Source organism: Pangasianodon hypophthalmus, chromosome 29, assembly GCF_027358585.1.
Source record: "Pangasianodon hypophthalmus isolate fPanHyp1 chromosome 29, fPanHyp1.pri, whole genome shotgun sequence".
In the NCBI taxonomy this organism is placed as follows: Eukaryota; Metazoa; Chordata; class Actinopteri; order Siluriformes; family Pangasiidae; genus Pangasianodon; species Pangasianodon hypophthalmus.
In genome coordinates this window covers 3,319,068-3,334,975 of record NC_069738.1, presented here as the reverse complement: position 1 = coordinate 3,334,975, position 15,908 = coordinate 3,319,068, and the positions used below count along the sequence as shown (strand labels likewise).

Below are 15,908 nucleotides of genomic sequence, written 5' to 3'. Positions count from 1 at the left end.
CTGTTAAAATCTGGAAAACGGTTGAACGTCTGATAGGAGGCCCCTACAAATTTTGTAACAGTACAACTTTATGGCACAATTTTAATTTTTATGCGGAAATCGTCCATTTGTCCAGCCCTCTTGGTCTTCTTTAGGCATAAACACGTGAGGTGATATATATGATAACCAGGGCCTCTGTTCATTTCAGACATTAAGAACTAAGTTTTGTTTACCAGCATCCGCATATTTTGTCTTTCTTCAATTACGTTCTGCTCTCAAAGCGTATGGAGTTCCTTGGGCATCTCCCATTTCCTCTCATCCTATGCGGGATTGGATTGCACCATCTTCTGGTCGGCCATCTGTTTCCTTAATATATAATATAATTATTGATTGCATTACAAAACCTCTTTCTATCAAATCTATCTGAAATCGGGAATTATCTGACCTTAATGTCGACTGGGAGAAAGTGGAGTCTGACCTTAGCTTAACTTCTAAAAACTTGGCTAATCGTCTTATTCACTTCAAAGTCATTTATAGAGCATACATAACTCCTTACAAAAGATTCAAAATGAAACTACAACCAAATTTTAACTGCCATATGTGTAATACTGCATCATCAGGTACTTTTCTTCATATGTTTTGGGAGTGTCCTATCGTCATTAAGCTATGGACACATGTACACCTGCTTTTATCCTCCTTACTACAAATTGATTACTTTACTAACCCAAGTTTGTCTTCTTAATGATGATTCTGGTCTGTGTATGAGCTTAATACGAAAGAGAATGTTGTTTGCTGGTTTTACGGCTGCGAAGAAGACAATGATACTAATTATTATTATATGTGTATATATAATAATAGTAATATGGTTTGCACCGCACATGTGTGGAAAAACATATTGGATCCATAGCCTCCTGAAAATAGTGACTTGTGAATGTACAACAGCACGAATTAATAAGGCCAAACCTAGTACTATTGATGCTTGGCAATGTTTTTCCTTTAACATACTTGATTATATAAAGGAATGATTTGTTTGTTTTTTTTTTTCTTTTTTTCTTCCCCTTTCTCTCTCCTTTTTCACTGGACTCTTTAAATTATTGATTATATGTCTGTTGTTTTTTTTGTTTTGTTTTGTTTTGCTTTGAATGGATATTATGATGTTATGTTATGTAAAAGACAATAAAAAGTTGATCACAAAAAAAAAGAAATTAAATAAATCCAACATTTGATTTTGAAATAAAAATCAAGCCGCTATGAAAAGGGTTGCCAGATCTGCTTTACAGAAGCAGCCCAGTGGACTTGACTGTAAATTTATCAGTCTCATACTTCCTTTTTTCCCTCTGGGGAACAGAGGCCACTGACGACCTTCTGCCATCTTTCACAGTTGTTCGCTAACCACTCCAGTTGTTTTCACTCCTATCGATGCCCAAAGTATTATTTTAATGACTTTGGGCTTGATTTATCGATCTTTTAGTACAGCAGTGTGTAAGTGTTTGTGTGAGCCAAACCGAACTCCAATTTTCTGCTGGATTTACAAAAGTCTCTGAAAGGCTGATTTTCGTTGTACTTGCTTGAATGATTAGTTTTATTTGTTTTAATTTATGGGTTTGGATTGGCCTGCTTTTTAATATTTTTTATAAATGCCAATAATATTAAACCACTGGTTTTGACAAATGTTGTCAATAGTGCTCTTGGTTCCTGACCTAGTGAACCAGCATGAGGATGTGTTTTTGCTAGAAACTCCTAAGCACTTCTATAAGTCACTCTGGATAAAGGGTTCTGCTAAACTCTGTAAACACATTAAAGATAAGCAGTTTAAACTCAACAGTATATTCCAGATATAAACTTGCAGTAATCCATGCAAATGATATGATTTGAAGTTGATCAAGTCATTAGTTAGTTTGGGCCAGGGTTGGTGCAACAGTTAAATCTATGGGTTACTGATCAGAAGGTTGGGCTCTTTAGCAAGGCCCTTAACCCTCTGTGCTCCAGGGGCACTGTATCATGGCTGACCCTGCACTCTGACCCCAACTTCCTAACAAGCTGGGCAACGCAAAGAAAATGTAGATGTGACAAATAAAGGCGTCCTCTTATGCACAAATGTACACACACTCAGGAGCAAGAGTAGAATACGAATTAACAGGATTTTTGTGAATACAAAATTTCTTGTGTAAACACTCATACAAATAATTTACACACAAACCTGTTCATATCCAGCTTGATAAACGATGCACATTGTTAATTAGAATAAACAGATGATATTAAATCCTCATGTCATTCTGAACAATAAAATCCCACACACATCATCTTTAAAGTAAGTTTTAAACCAAAATGAAACTGTGTTGATGAAGTGTGTGTCATTGTGTCTCTCCAGCTTGCGTAGTTGTGGTGTCTCAGATGAAGGCTGTGCTGCTCTGGCTTCAGCTCTGAGATCAAACCCCTCACACCTGAGAGAACTGGAGCTGTCTCAGAATAATCTAGGAGACTCAGGAGTGAAGTGTCTCTCTGCTGTACTGGAGAATCCTGACTGTAAACTGGAGATACTGAGGTAAGATCATCTCTCTGAGAGTCACATGACCTGCTTCTCAGTAAGACACATTCTGTAATAGTGAGAGTGAAGCAGAGGTTTTAGGTTCATCATCAATGTCCTGAGGAGGAAGATTGTTTCTTTTCACTGCACACTGATGATTTGTCCCAGAGTCTTTGGGTCAGATGTACGTATGTGAGAAGCTGCAGCACAAAACGTGACTTGATGCGTCTGCAATGTGTCTAAAATTACTGTAAAATTTACTAAATCATTGTAACTAATCACACAAAGTGCACCTGGGACACGAACTACATCCACTGTGTGGCAGCTGCAGGTTTAATAGCAGAAAGGAAATGGTGGAAATGACTGCAAACACTAGGCCGGAGAAATCCCCGACTCAATCCTCTCCAGATGACGGCGATTCGCCTCCCATTTCTCAGTTAGAACCAGTTTCGGACACGGAGGATCTGAAAGCAGATATTGTAGCTTCTCTGAGAGAGGATTTCTCGGTTGTTATCAGGACGGAGCTGAAAAATGGTCTTTCTGAAGACTTTAATTTTTCTTAAGAGTGAGCTAAAGGAAGTGAAGTCTGAAATCGCAAACAACACAGCAGCGATCCGTTCTGAAATGGATAAAATGAAGGCTGTTATCAGCGATGTGGAGGAAGGATCACTTCACTGCAGGCGACAGTTGCAGAACTTAAACCAGTGCTGACAGACCTGAAGGAAAAGAACGAAGACTTGGAAGGAAGGATGCGTAGATGTAACGTACGCATTGTGGGGGTCCCGGAGGAGACGGGTTCGAGCTCTACCATTGCAGTCTCTAAACTACTGAAGGACGTTTTAAACCTAGAGAAGGAAATCCTAATCGACCGCGATCGAATCCTCCATGTTGTTCAACTTTTTTGTTGGACTTTTTTTCCTACTTCGGCAGAAGTCATCCCGCTAAGGTTATGAGACTCTTTCCATTTTATTGCCCCGATGTAAATATTTTGGTTTTACTTTAGAGAATTATCAATACGTATCTTAACCACTCATTTCAGTTTGATAGTTATAAGAGTCATCGGGACTTTTGTGTTTAATTACATGGCAGTGTTCCGTCGTAGTGGCGCGGTGTTTTTGAGTGTATTTATATTTCACTTATGACGTCCTACTGATGATACTGACTGTCACAATAATGTGAAGCGCTTAATTTTATTATTATTAGAAATTATTTTATTTTCACTCTAATCATTGTTCTTTTTTTCTGTGACTAAGAGGCTGGGCGGAGGCTGGTATGTTGGACACGAAAGTGGCTCTCCCCTGCCATAATTTAATGTATGGCATATCTTGCAGTGCACGTTACATCCACCATGTTCGTTTAGGTGGCTGGGGTTGGGGACCTAGCAGACATATTTTGTTCGTATGCCTTATCGTTTTCTTTGTTTATTTTAAACGTGATTATCTTAATTTACCTGGAGCTGCGTTCTCAATGCCTCACCTAAGTTTCCTTATGGCTGACACCAGCTCAATGGGAAAGGTAGGGTGCATGGTTCATTTTGTTAGCTGGAATGTTAAATCTTTGAATCATCCTGTGAAATGGAAAAGGGTACTCTTACACCTTGACCATCTAAAAGCAGACATAGTATTTCTTCAGGAGACTCATCTCCGAGTGGTGGACCAGATTAGATTAACAGGAGGATGGACAGGGCAAACATTTCATTCAAGTTTTAATTCCAAAGCAAGTGGGGCAGCAATTATAATACGTAAGAATGTACCATTTGTAATGTATAGACTCAGATCCCACGGGGTGATATATCATTGTGGTGGGGAGACTGTACGGGCTCCCCATTATTTTAATGAACATTTATGCTCCAAACTGCGATGACAATACTTTCTTTACTCAGGCTTCCTCCCGAATTTCCAGTATAGACACTTACCACCTTATCTTAGGGGGTGACATGAATTGTGTCCTTTCTACAAAGTTAGATCGCAGTTCATCTAGAGCATCCCCTGAATCCAAATCATCTCAAACAATTAATCTCTTCCTACAGACATATGGTTTAACTGAGATTTGGCAGTTCTGAAACCCTACTTCTAGGGGCTATTCCTTTTTTCTTTGGTTCATAAGTCATTCTCGCATATCGATTATTTTTTTATTGTTGATAGACTTCTCCATATGATTGTTGATTGTTGTTGACCAGTCTATAGTCATTTCGGACCATGCCCCTTTGAAAATGAAGTTATGCATTCCAGGCGTAGAACCTGGATACCGCCCATGGAGGTTCAATCCCCTTCTTCTTTCAGGTGAAGTTTTAGTGAATTTTATTAAATCAGAGATTGACCTCTTTTTGTCTCATAATAAGACGCCCGGGATGTCTTTCTTAACAATTTCATTTCAACAGATCATTTCATTTCAACAGGTTGTTTCGTATGGTTCAATGCAAAGGAAAGCCACCATGGAGGGTCTTAGAAAGCTAACTGATGATATTTTGAAGTTAGATATTAGATACAGCCACTCACCATCAGATGACATAGTTAAACGACGTCTGATGGTTAAGACGGAGTTTGATCTTCTTTGGACACGTCAGGCAGAGAACCTTATATTAAAATCGAGACAAATGTCCTAAGAACATGGGGAGAGGGCTGGGAAAATTTTAGCATATCAGTTGCATCAGAAAGCGTCCAATCAGTATATATCAGAGATTAGTGATGAACAAGGTAAAAAAAACACACAGATCATATAGAAATAAATTCATGCTTTTTACTACTCTGCCCTTTACACTTCTGAGCCTCCAGATGATAAATCACTAGATACATTTTTTCATAATGTGGAGATCCCCAAGTTAAACCCAGATTTAGCATCCGACCTAGAGAACGATATTTCGTTGAAGAGATTATAGATGCAACTAGAGATGTACATTTTCTGAAGAAAATGTGAGCGGTGCTTGCCGTGGCGAAACTCGGCACTAGGCACTAATACTAAACCCTATTCGTCTTAGCATCATGTTAACCACATGTTAACAACATGCTAATTGTGTTAGCATTATGCTAGCAACATTTTGACACAATTAACATGTTCTTAACATGAAATTAGCATGATTAGCATGTTGCTATCATGATGCTAACATGTCTTTAGCACATCCAGAGTGGCGGGCTGAGCAGAACGAGCCCGCACCCATGTCTCTATGACACTGTGATGCAGAGTTATGTGCAATTCAAAATCCCTATGTTATCTCTATGGGACAACTGTGGGGCCCTGTTGCCCCAGGGGTATGACATGTACCCCACTGCGGGGCATGTTCTCACACAGGCTGCCAGCCTCTTCGAATGTGGCGAGTCTCATGTGTCTATGACTTTGTGATGCAGAGTTTTGTTCACTGCAATGTCCCCATGTTATCTCTATGGGCCAAATCCACATGTTATCTCTATGGGGCAAATTTAGGGCGAATAATAATAACAATAATAATAAAAATATAATAAGTATGCGAGATTATAATAGTGAGCTTGCTTCGCAAGCACCACTAATTAGAAGTATGCAGTGTGGCAAGTCACCGGGGCCGGATGGCTTTCCATCTGAGTTATTTAAAAAAAAATTTCAGATACATTGGTCCCTTTGCTCCTTACTGTATTTAAAGAATCACTGTCTTCAAATTCTCTCCCTCCAACTATGCGTGAAGCGACCATTTCTCTGTCTCTGAAGAAAGATAAGTGTCCCTCTCAGTGCAGCTCGTATCGACCGATCTCCCTTCTAAACGCAGATGTTAAAATCTTTGCAAAACTGCTAGCCCGGCGTCTTGAAGTGCTCGCCCCCTCCATAATTTCTTCAGATCAGCCTGGTTTTATAAAAATAAATATTTTGTATGGTCCCTCTCCACCCGACATACCAGAGATTATAATATCGCTCGATGCTGAAAAAGCCTTTGATCGGGTGGAGTGGGACTGTCTTTTCCACACACTAGAAAAATTTGGATTTGGGCCCAATTTTATATCATGGATTAAAATCCTTTATTCCTCCCCAATGGCAGCGGTTCGCACCAATAATAATCGGTCTGCCTTGTTTGGTTTGCAAAGAGGCATCAGACGGGGCTGCCGGCTGTCTCTGATTCTGTTTGCCATTGCAATCGAGCCACTAGCCATAGCTATACGGCAAGATAGTACTATTAAAGGAATTCGTAGAGGGGATATAGAGTGTAGAATTTCACTTTATGCTGACGATTTGCTGTTGTATTTGTCAGAACCATTGCGGGGTCTCCCTAAATTATTGAACATATTAGAAAGATTTAGTAAGATATCTGGCTACAAAATAAATCTTCAAAAAAGCGAGTTAATGCCAATTAATGAAGCTGCTACACGTATTCCTTTCAATTCTATTCCTTTCAGAGTTACTAGGAAAAAAATTAAATATTTGGCAATCTGGACTACACATAATTATAAGGACCTTTACAAAGCTAACTTCTTGCCCTTAATAGATGCTTTGAAACAAGATATTAAACGCTGGGGTTTGCTGCCTCTCTCTCTGAGCGGAAGAATTAATACCATCAAGATGAATGTATTGCCTAAGTACCTATATTTGTTTCAAAATCTTGCTATTTTTTTGACTAAATATTTCTTCAACTCCATAGATAAAATTATATCATCATTTATTTGGAATAATAAAAACCCTCGGATTCGGAAAAGTATTTTACAACAGCCTCGTACCCTAGGCGGCATGGCACTTCCCAATTTTATATTTTACTACTGGGCAGCAAATATCAGAGGACTGACTTAGTGGATGAGGGACAGTAATAGCCCTGATGAGCCTAAATGGCGTAGTTTGGAGAAATTCTCCTTTAAACCCTATTCCCTATTTTCTTTATTGTGTTCTGAACTTCCAATGCATGAACCTGCTTCTCACTACTCCTCTAATCCTGTGGTGACACAATCTCTAAGAATATGGAATCAATTTAGAAAATCGTTTTCCCTTTGCAGCCTCTCCTTATGCGCTCCATTAAGTACACTGCAAAAAATAACTGTCTAAATATAAGAAACAAATTCATGATTTAAGAAGATAATTACACTTGGTAAGATTTCTTGAAATAAGAAAACATATCTAGGCATTAGAAAAGAACAAAATGTCTTAAAATAAGCATTAAAACACTTATTCCAAGCAGTGTATCTAGTTTAATTAACTTAAAACTAGCTTTTTAATTAATTTTTAAACAGTTTGCTTATCTTAATTTGTGTGAAAATATCTTAAAACTAGAGCTACTAAATAAGATAATTCCTCTTAATTCAAGAATTATTATTATATATTCTGACTTAAAATGAGAAAGCATTTAAACTTAAAACAAGGTTATTAAAATCAAGATCACACATACATATTGTCAACAATTATTTATTCAGTTGAAGACGCTTGTAACACACAGTAGTTGCCGTGCAAAACCAAAGCAAAATCATTACTTGCTGCTTCTCAAAATACCAGGCAACAGAGTTTATAGATGCTGAAAAGCTCCTCGATCCGAAGTCATATTATCCAGTCAGTTTCAAAAACAGTGTGTATGTATTGACAAAATATAATCTGGAAGATGTCATTGCACTTAAAACTGGAAATTAAAAACCCTACTGGATAAATGGAAAGAATGTGGTGACTTAATACTGCAGAGTCTTATAATTTGTTGTTAGGTTGTAAATAAATGTGTTGGCGTTGACATAAAGCAAGCATTTGGAATAAATAATACTAATGAACAAGTCCTAAGTGTGATTATTGAGCATTTTTTACTGGGCAACCTTAAAACCAGTTATTACAGCTAAAACAAAGTCTTAAAAGATACAAGGCCTCAAATGATGCCTGTGATGGTAAATAAGCTTAATTTGCAGGTAAAATAACTAACTTTAAGCTTTGCTAACTAAGTAAGAAAAAAAAGTTAAATAATCTTAAAACAATCATAATAATCTTACATGATCTGCTCTTGCATAGTATTTTATTCTTAAAATAAAATCAATAAGATTTTATGGCTAGAAATAAGATTGTAAGTCTTGACTAGATGAGGAGTTTTTGCAGTGTAAAAACCACATGTTTACTCCTTCAATAATAGATAAAGCCTTTGATATCTGCGTAAAGAATGGGATACATACATTACAAAATCTCTTTATAAGTAACAATTCTGCATCCTTTGAGGAGCTCGTTAATAGATTTAAGATTCCCGGGTCCCATTTTTTTTTTAGATGTCTGCAAGTGCGAAAGTTTTTGGTTTCATTTTTTGGTTGTTTTCCTTTATATCCCCCTACATCTTTATTAGATTCTATTTTTAAGCTAAGAAAGGACCTAAAACAAATTATAGGTCAAATTTATAACCTCCTGAATCAGCATAGCCTGACCAATTTAGATCATTTAAAGAGTGAATGGGAGAAAGATTTGAATGAACAAATTTCTGATGTAACTTGGCAAAAAATTATTAAACGGATTTACTCATCATCTATACATCAGCGCCATGTGGTACAATTTAAGGTTGTACGTCGGCTTCACTGGTCAAAGGTTAGGTTATCTAAATTTAGACCAGAGCTAGATCCCATGTGCCATAGGTGCAGGCAAGCACCTGCAAGCCTTTTACATATGTTCTGGACATGCCCAAGATTGTATAAATTTTGGAAGTGAATTTTTGATGCATTTTCAGAAATAATAGGAATGCCAATAGCTCCATCTCCTTTTATAGCTCTATTTGGTGTCACTGCACAAAACATGCACCTAAGCAGTTAGAACAGTAAATTGCTGGCCTTTTGTACACTACTTGCCAGAAGATTAATACTGTTTAAATGGAAAGACCCCCTTCCTCTGACTTTCTTTCATTGGATTAGAGAGATCATGCAATATCTTAAACTAGAAAAAATAAGATACTCTCTCCAGGGGTCTACCCAGAGACCAATCTAGCAACCCTTCTTGTCATTTGTTGAAAAAATATGAAATAGAGAATACAATCCCAAAAAAAAGTATAGTTCTTTTTTTTTTTTTTTTTTTTTTTTTTTTTTTTTTTTTTTTTGTGCTTAATTATCTGCATTCTTGTTGTACATATTAATGTTGATTATTATTATTGGAATTACTCCTTCTGTTTATTTGTTTTTATTTATTTATTTGTTTGTTTGTTTGTTTATTTCTCTTTGCTTCTTGTCTTTGTTTAATGTAATTCATATGTATGTCTGATGGGTAGAGGGATGGGTCATGTTGGGGTTCTGACTGTGTATATTGTACTGTTCTGGTCTCTTTTGACTTTTTTTTTTTGCTTATTATAAAATTTTAAATAAACAGACCTTTAAAAAAACAAATAAATAAATCAAGCCACTATGAAAAGGGTTGCCAGATCTGCTTTACAGAAGCAGCCCAGTGGACTTGACTGTAAATTTATCAGTCTCATACTTCCTTTTTTCCCTCTGGGGAACAGAGGCCACTGACGACCTTCTGCCATCTTTCACAGTTGTTTTCTAACCACTCCAGTTGTTTTCCTATCGATGCCCAAAGTATTATTTTAATGCCTTTGATTGTGATTTATCGATCTTTTAGTACAGCAGTGTGTAAGTGTTTGTGTGAGCCAAACCGAACTCCAATTTTCTGCTGGATTTCCAAAAGTCCTGAAAGTCTGATTTTCTTTGTACTCACTTGAATGATTAGTTTTATTTGTTTTAATTTATGGGTTTGGATTGGCATGCTTTTTAATATTTTTGTTACACTCAGGAGCAAGAGTAGAATATGAATTAACAGGATTTACGTGAATACAAAATTTCTTGTGTAAACACTCATACAAACAATTTACGCACAGACCTGTTCATATCCAGCTTGATAAAGAGGTGCATTGTTAATTAGAATAAACAGATGATATTAAATCCTCATGACTTTCTAAATAATAAAATCCCACACACATCATCTTTAAAGTAAGTTTTAAACCAAAAGGAAACTGTGTTGATGAAGTGTGTGTCATTGCGTTTCTGTAGGTTGCATAGTTGTGGTGTCTCAGATGAAGGCTGTGCTGCTCTGGCTTCAGCTCTGAAATCAAACCCCTCACACCTGAGAGAACTGTATCTGTGTCAGAATAAACTAGGAGAATCATGTGGGAAGTGTCTCTCTGCTCTACTGGAGAATCCTCACTGTAAACTGGTGAAACTGAGGTAAGATCATCTCTCTGAGAGTCACATGACCTGCTCCTCAGTAAGACACATTCTCTAATAGTGAGAGTGAAGCAGAGGTTTTAGGTTCATCATCAATGTCCTGAGGAGGAAGATTGTTTCTTTTCACTGCACACTGATGATTTGTCCCAGAGTCTTTGGGTCAGATGTACGTATGTGAGAAGCTGCAGCACAAACGTGACTTGATGCGACTTCAATGTCAATTACTGTAAAATTTACTAAAACATTGTAACTAATCACACAAAGTGCACCTGGGACACAAACTACATCCACTGTGTGGCAGCTGCAGGTTTAATAGCAGAAGGGAAATGGTGGAAATGATCTCAAATATAGAATTTGTAAATTAAAATGAGAAGTTAATGTCATAGACGTTAGAAGGTCAAAAATGAAATAAATCAAACATTTGGTTTTTAACTAAAAATCAAGCTGCTATGAAAAGGGTTGCCAGATCTGCTTTACAGAAGCAGCCCAGTGGACTTGACTGTAAATTTATCAGTCTCATACTTCCTTTTTTCCCTCTGGGGAACAGAGGCCACTGACGACTTTCTGTCATCTTTCACACTTGTTTGCTAACCACTCCAGTTGTTTTCACTCCTATCGATGCCCAAAGTATTATTTTAATGACTTTGTGATTTATCGATCTTTTAGTACAGCAGTGTGTAAGTGTTTGTGTGAGCCAAACCGAACTCCAATTTTCTGCTGGATTTACAAAAGTCTCTGACAGTCTGATTTTCTTTGTACTTGAATGAGTAGTTTTATGTTTTAATTCATTGGTTTGGATTGGCATGCTTTTTTATATATTTTTTATAAATGCCAATAATATAAAACCACTGGTTTTGACAAATGTTGTCAATAGTTCTCTTGGTTCCTGACCTAGTGAACCAGCATGAGGATGTGTTTTTGCTAGAAACTCCTAAGCACTTCTATAAGTCACTCTGGATAAAGGGTTCTGCTAAACGCTGTAAACACGTTAAAGATAAGCAATTTAAACTCAGCAGTATATTCCAGATATAAAATTGCAGTAATCCATGTAAATGATCTGATTTGAAGTTGATCAAGTCAAGGTTTTCATTAGTTAGTTTGGGTGAGTGTTGGTGCAACAGTTAAATCTATGGGTTACTGATCAGAAGATTGGGCTCTTTAGCAAGGCCCTTAACCCTCTGTGCTCCAGGGGCGCTGTATCATGGCTGACCCTGCGCTCTGACCCCAACTTCCTAACAAGCTGGGCAATGCAAAGAAAATGTAGATGTGACAAATAAAGGCATCGTCTTATGCACAAATGTACACACACTCAGGAGCAAGAGTAGAATACGAATTAACAGGATTTTCATGAATACAAAATTTCTTATGTAAACACTCATACAAACAATTTACACAGAAACCTGTTCATATCCAGCTTGATAAACGAGGCACATTGTTAATTAAAATAAACAGATGATTTTAAATCTTCATGTCATTCTGAATAATAAAATCCCACACACAACATCTTTAAAGTAAGTTTTAAACTAAAATGAAACTGTGTTGATGAAGTGTGTGTCATTGTGTCTCTCCAGCTTGCGTGGTTGTGGTGTCTCAGATGAAGGCTGTGCTGCTCTGGCTTCAGCTCTGAGATCAAACCCCTCACACCTGAGACATCTGGAGCTGGGTGAAAATAATCTAGGAGACTCAGGAGTGAAGTGTCTCTCTGCTGTACTGGAGAATCCTGACTGTAAACTGGAGATACTGTGGTAAAATCATCTCTCTGAGAGTCACATGACCTGCTCCTCAGTAAGACACATTCTCTAATAGTGAGAGTGAAGCAGAGGTTTTAGGTTCATCATCAATGTCCTGAGGAGGAAGATTGTTTCTTTTCACTGCACACTGATGATTTGTCACTGATGAGTCTTTGGGTCAGATGTACGTATGTGAGAAGCTGCAGCACAAAACGTGACTTGACGCAACTGCAGTGTGTCTAAAATTACTGTAAAATTGACTAAAACATTGTAAGTAATCACACAAAGTGCACCTGGGACACAAACTACATCCACTGTGTGGCAGCTGCAGGTTTAATAGCAGAAGGGAAATGGTGGAAATGATCTCAGATATAGAATTTGTAAATTGAAATGAGAAGTTAATGTCATAGACGTTAAAAGGTCAAAAATTAAATAAATCTCACCAGCTTGAGGATGTGTTTTTGATAGAAACTCCAAAGCACTTCTATAAGTCGCTCTGGATAAAGGATTCTGCTAAACGCTGTAAACACGTTAAAGATAAGCAATTTAATCTCAACAGTATATTCCAGATATAAACTTGCAGTAATCCATGCAAATGATATGATATGAAGTTGATCAAGTCAAGGTTTTCATTAGTTAGTTTGGGTGAGTGTTGGTGCAACAGTTAAATCTATGGGTTACTGATCAGAAGGTTGGGCTCTTTAGCAAGGCCCTTAACCCTCTGTGCTCCAGGGGCGCTGTATCATGACTGACCCTGAGCTCTGACCCCAACTTCCTAACAAGCTGGGCAACGCAAAGAAAATGTAGATGTGACAAATACAGGCATCGTCTTATGCACAAATGTTCACACACTCAGGAGCAAGAGTAGAATACGAATTAACAGGACTTTCGTGAATACAAAAATTCTTGTGTAAACACTCATACAAACAATTTACGCACAAACCTGTTCATATCCAGCTTGATAAACGAGACGCATTGTTAATTAGAATAAACAGATGATATTAAATCCTCATGTCATTCTGAATAATAAAATCCCACACACATCATCTTTAAAGTAAGTTTTAAACCAAAAGGAAACTGTGTTGATGAAGTGTGTGTCATTATGTCTCTGCAGGTTGCGTGGTTGTGGTGTCTCAGATGAAGGCTGTGCTGCTCTGGCTTCAGCTCTGAGATCAAACCCCTCACACCTGAGAGACCTGGAGCTGTCTGAGAATAAACTAGGAGCCTCAGGAGTGAAGTGTCTCTCTGCTGTACTGGAGAATCCTCACTGTAAACTGGAGATACTGAGGTAAGATCATCTCTCTGAGAGTCACGTGACCTGCTGCTCAGTAAGACACATTCTGTAATAGTGAGAGTGAAGCAGAGGTTTTAGGTTCATCATCAATGTCCTGAGGAGGAAGATTGTTTCTTTTCACTGCACACTGATGATTTGTCACAGAGTCTTTGGGTCAGATGTACGTATGTGAGAAGCTGCAGCACAAAACGTGACTTGATGCGACTGCAGTGTGTCTACTTACAATGTTTTAGTCAATTTTACAGTAATTTTAATCACACAAAGTGCACCTGGGACACAAACTACATCCACTGTGTGGCAGCTGCAGGTTTAATAGCAGAAGGGAAATGGTGGAAATGATCTCGAATATAGAATTTGTAAATTAAAATGAGAAGTTAATGTCATAGACGTTAAAAGGTCAAAAATTAAATAAATCAAACATTTGGTTTTTAACTAAAAATCAAGCCGCTATGAAAAGGGTTGCCAGATCTGCTTTACAGAAGCAGCCCAGTGGACTTCACTGTAAATTTATGAGTCTCATACTTCCTTTCTTCCCTCTGGGGAACAGAGGCCACTGACGACCTTCTGCCATCTTTCAGTTGTTCACTAACCACTCCAGTTGTTTTCACTCCTGTCGATGCCCAAAGTATTATCTTAATGACTTTGGGTGTGATTTATCGATCTTTTAGTAAAGCAGTGTGTAAGTGTTTGTGTGAGCCAAACCGAACTCCAATTTTCTGCCGTATTTACAAAAGTCTCTGAAAGTCTGATTTTCTTCGTACTCACTTGAATGATTAGTTTTATTTGTCTTAATTTATGGGTTTATATTGGCTCACTTTTTAATATTTTTTAATAAATTCCAATAATATAAACCACTGGTTTTCACAAATGTTGTCAATAGTGCTCTTGGTTCCTGACCTAGTGAACCAGCATGAGGATGTGTTTTTGATAGAAACTCCAAAGCACTTCTATAAGTCGCTCTGGATAAAGGGTTCTGCTAAACGCTGTAAACACGTTAAAGATAAGCAATTTAAACTCAAGAGTATATTCCAGATATAAACTTGCAGTAATCCATGCAAATGATCTGATTTGAAGTTGATCAAGTCAAGGTTTTCATTAGTTAGTTTGGGTGAGTGTTGGTGCAACAGTTAAATCTATGGGTTACTGATCAGAAGGTTGTGCTCTTTAGCAAGGCCCTTAACCCTCTGTGCTCCAGGGCCGCTGTATCATGACTGACCCTGCGCTCTGACCCCAACTTCCTAACAAGCTGGGCAACGCAAAGAAAATGTAGATGTCACAAATAAAGGCGTCGTATTACGCACAAATGTACACACACTCAGGAGCAAGAGTAGAATACGAATTAACAGGATTTTCGTGAATACAAAATTTCTTGTGTAAACACTCATACAAACAATTTACACATAAACCTGTTCATATCCAGCTTGATAAACGATGCACATTGTTAATTAGAATAAACAGATGATATTAAATCCTCATGTCATTCTGAATAATAAAATCCCACACACATCATCTTTAAAGTAAGTTTTAAACCAAAAGGAAACTGTGTTGATGAAGTGTGTGTCATTGTGTCTCTGCAGGTTGCGTAGTTGTGGTGTCTCAGATGAAGGCTGTGCTGCTCTGGCTTCAGCTCTGAGATCAAACCCCTCACACCTGAGAGACCTGGAGCTGTCTGGGAATAGAATAGGATACACAGGAGTGAAGTGTCTCTCTACTCTGAAGAATGATGAACATTACAAACTACAGACACTGGGGTGAGTGATGATCATTTTTAGATAAACTCTGAAACAAATTAAAAGACTGATTAGCATTATTTTGTGCATTAGCATTAGCTTTTTAGTTGCTTTAAATATCAGATTACCGGTTTATATTTCACTATTTTCTGTGTAATCAAACTTTTTCTGACAGTTAGCTTTAATGTTGTTTGGTGTTGATTCGAAATTCACATGAAAGCAGCAGACGAAGTCTACAGAATGTCACAACTGAGTGTATGAGAGTGACTGTAAATGAACACCTCGTCATCTTGTGACACCCTGCTGTCTCTGAATTCATACTGCTGCTTTTGTAAGCAGCTACTTTACTCACTCTGACACTCCTTCCAGCACTCCACCTCCACACACTGTCTTCTGTCATTCCTGTAAAATTCTCCTCAGCTTTTTCCAAAAGTCTGCACTTAAATACACATGTAGACCGAGAGATCAAACACACAGCAGTGATCATTATTTAAAAAAGCAGTCTATGATTGTATAAGAGCATTGATGTGATGG

The 15,908-nt window shown here is 37.7% G+C and overlaps 1 protein-coding gene across 50 annotated transcripts in view; it reads left to right on the top strand.

The window, feature by feature from the left end:
* LOC113534414 (uncharacterized) overlaps positions 1 to 15,908 on the top strand; it is a 272,572-nt gene that overhangs the window by 255,157 nt on the left and 1,507 nt on the right. For 42 of the 50 annotated variants that reach the window (XM_053231328.1, XM_053231329.1, XM_053231326.1 and 39 more), the window contains 5 exons: positions 2,351 to 2,524; positions 10,447 to 10,620; positions 12,192 to 12,365; positions 13,465 to 13,638; positions 15,222 to 15,395. In XM_053231328.1, coding sequence (XP_053087303.1) covers positions 2,351 to 2,524; positions 10,447 to 10,620; positions 12,192 to 12,365; positions 13,465 to 13,638; positions 15,222 to 15,395 — 870 coding nt within the window. The remainder of the gene's footprint in view (positions 1 to 2,350; positions 2,525 to 10,446; positions 10,621 to 12,191; positions 12,366 to 13,464; positions 13,639 to 15,221; positions 15,396 to 15,908) is intronic. The other 8 variants (XM_053231319.1, XM_053231322.1, XM_053231338.1 and 5 more) reach the window with 8 other exon arrangements.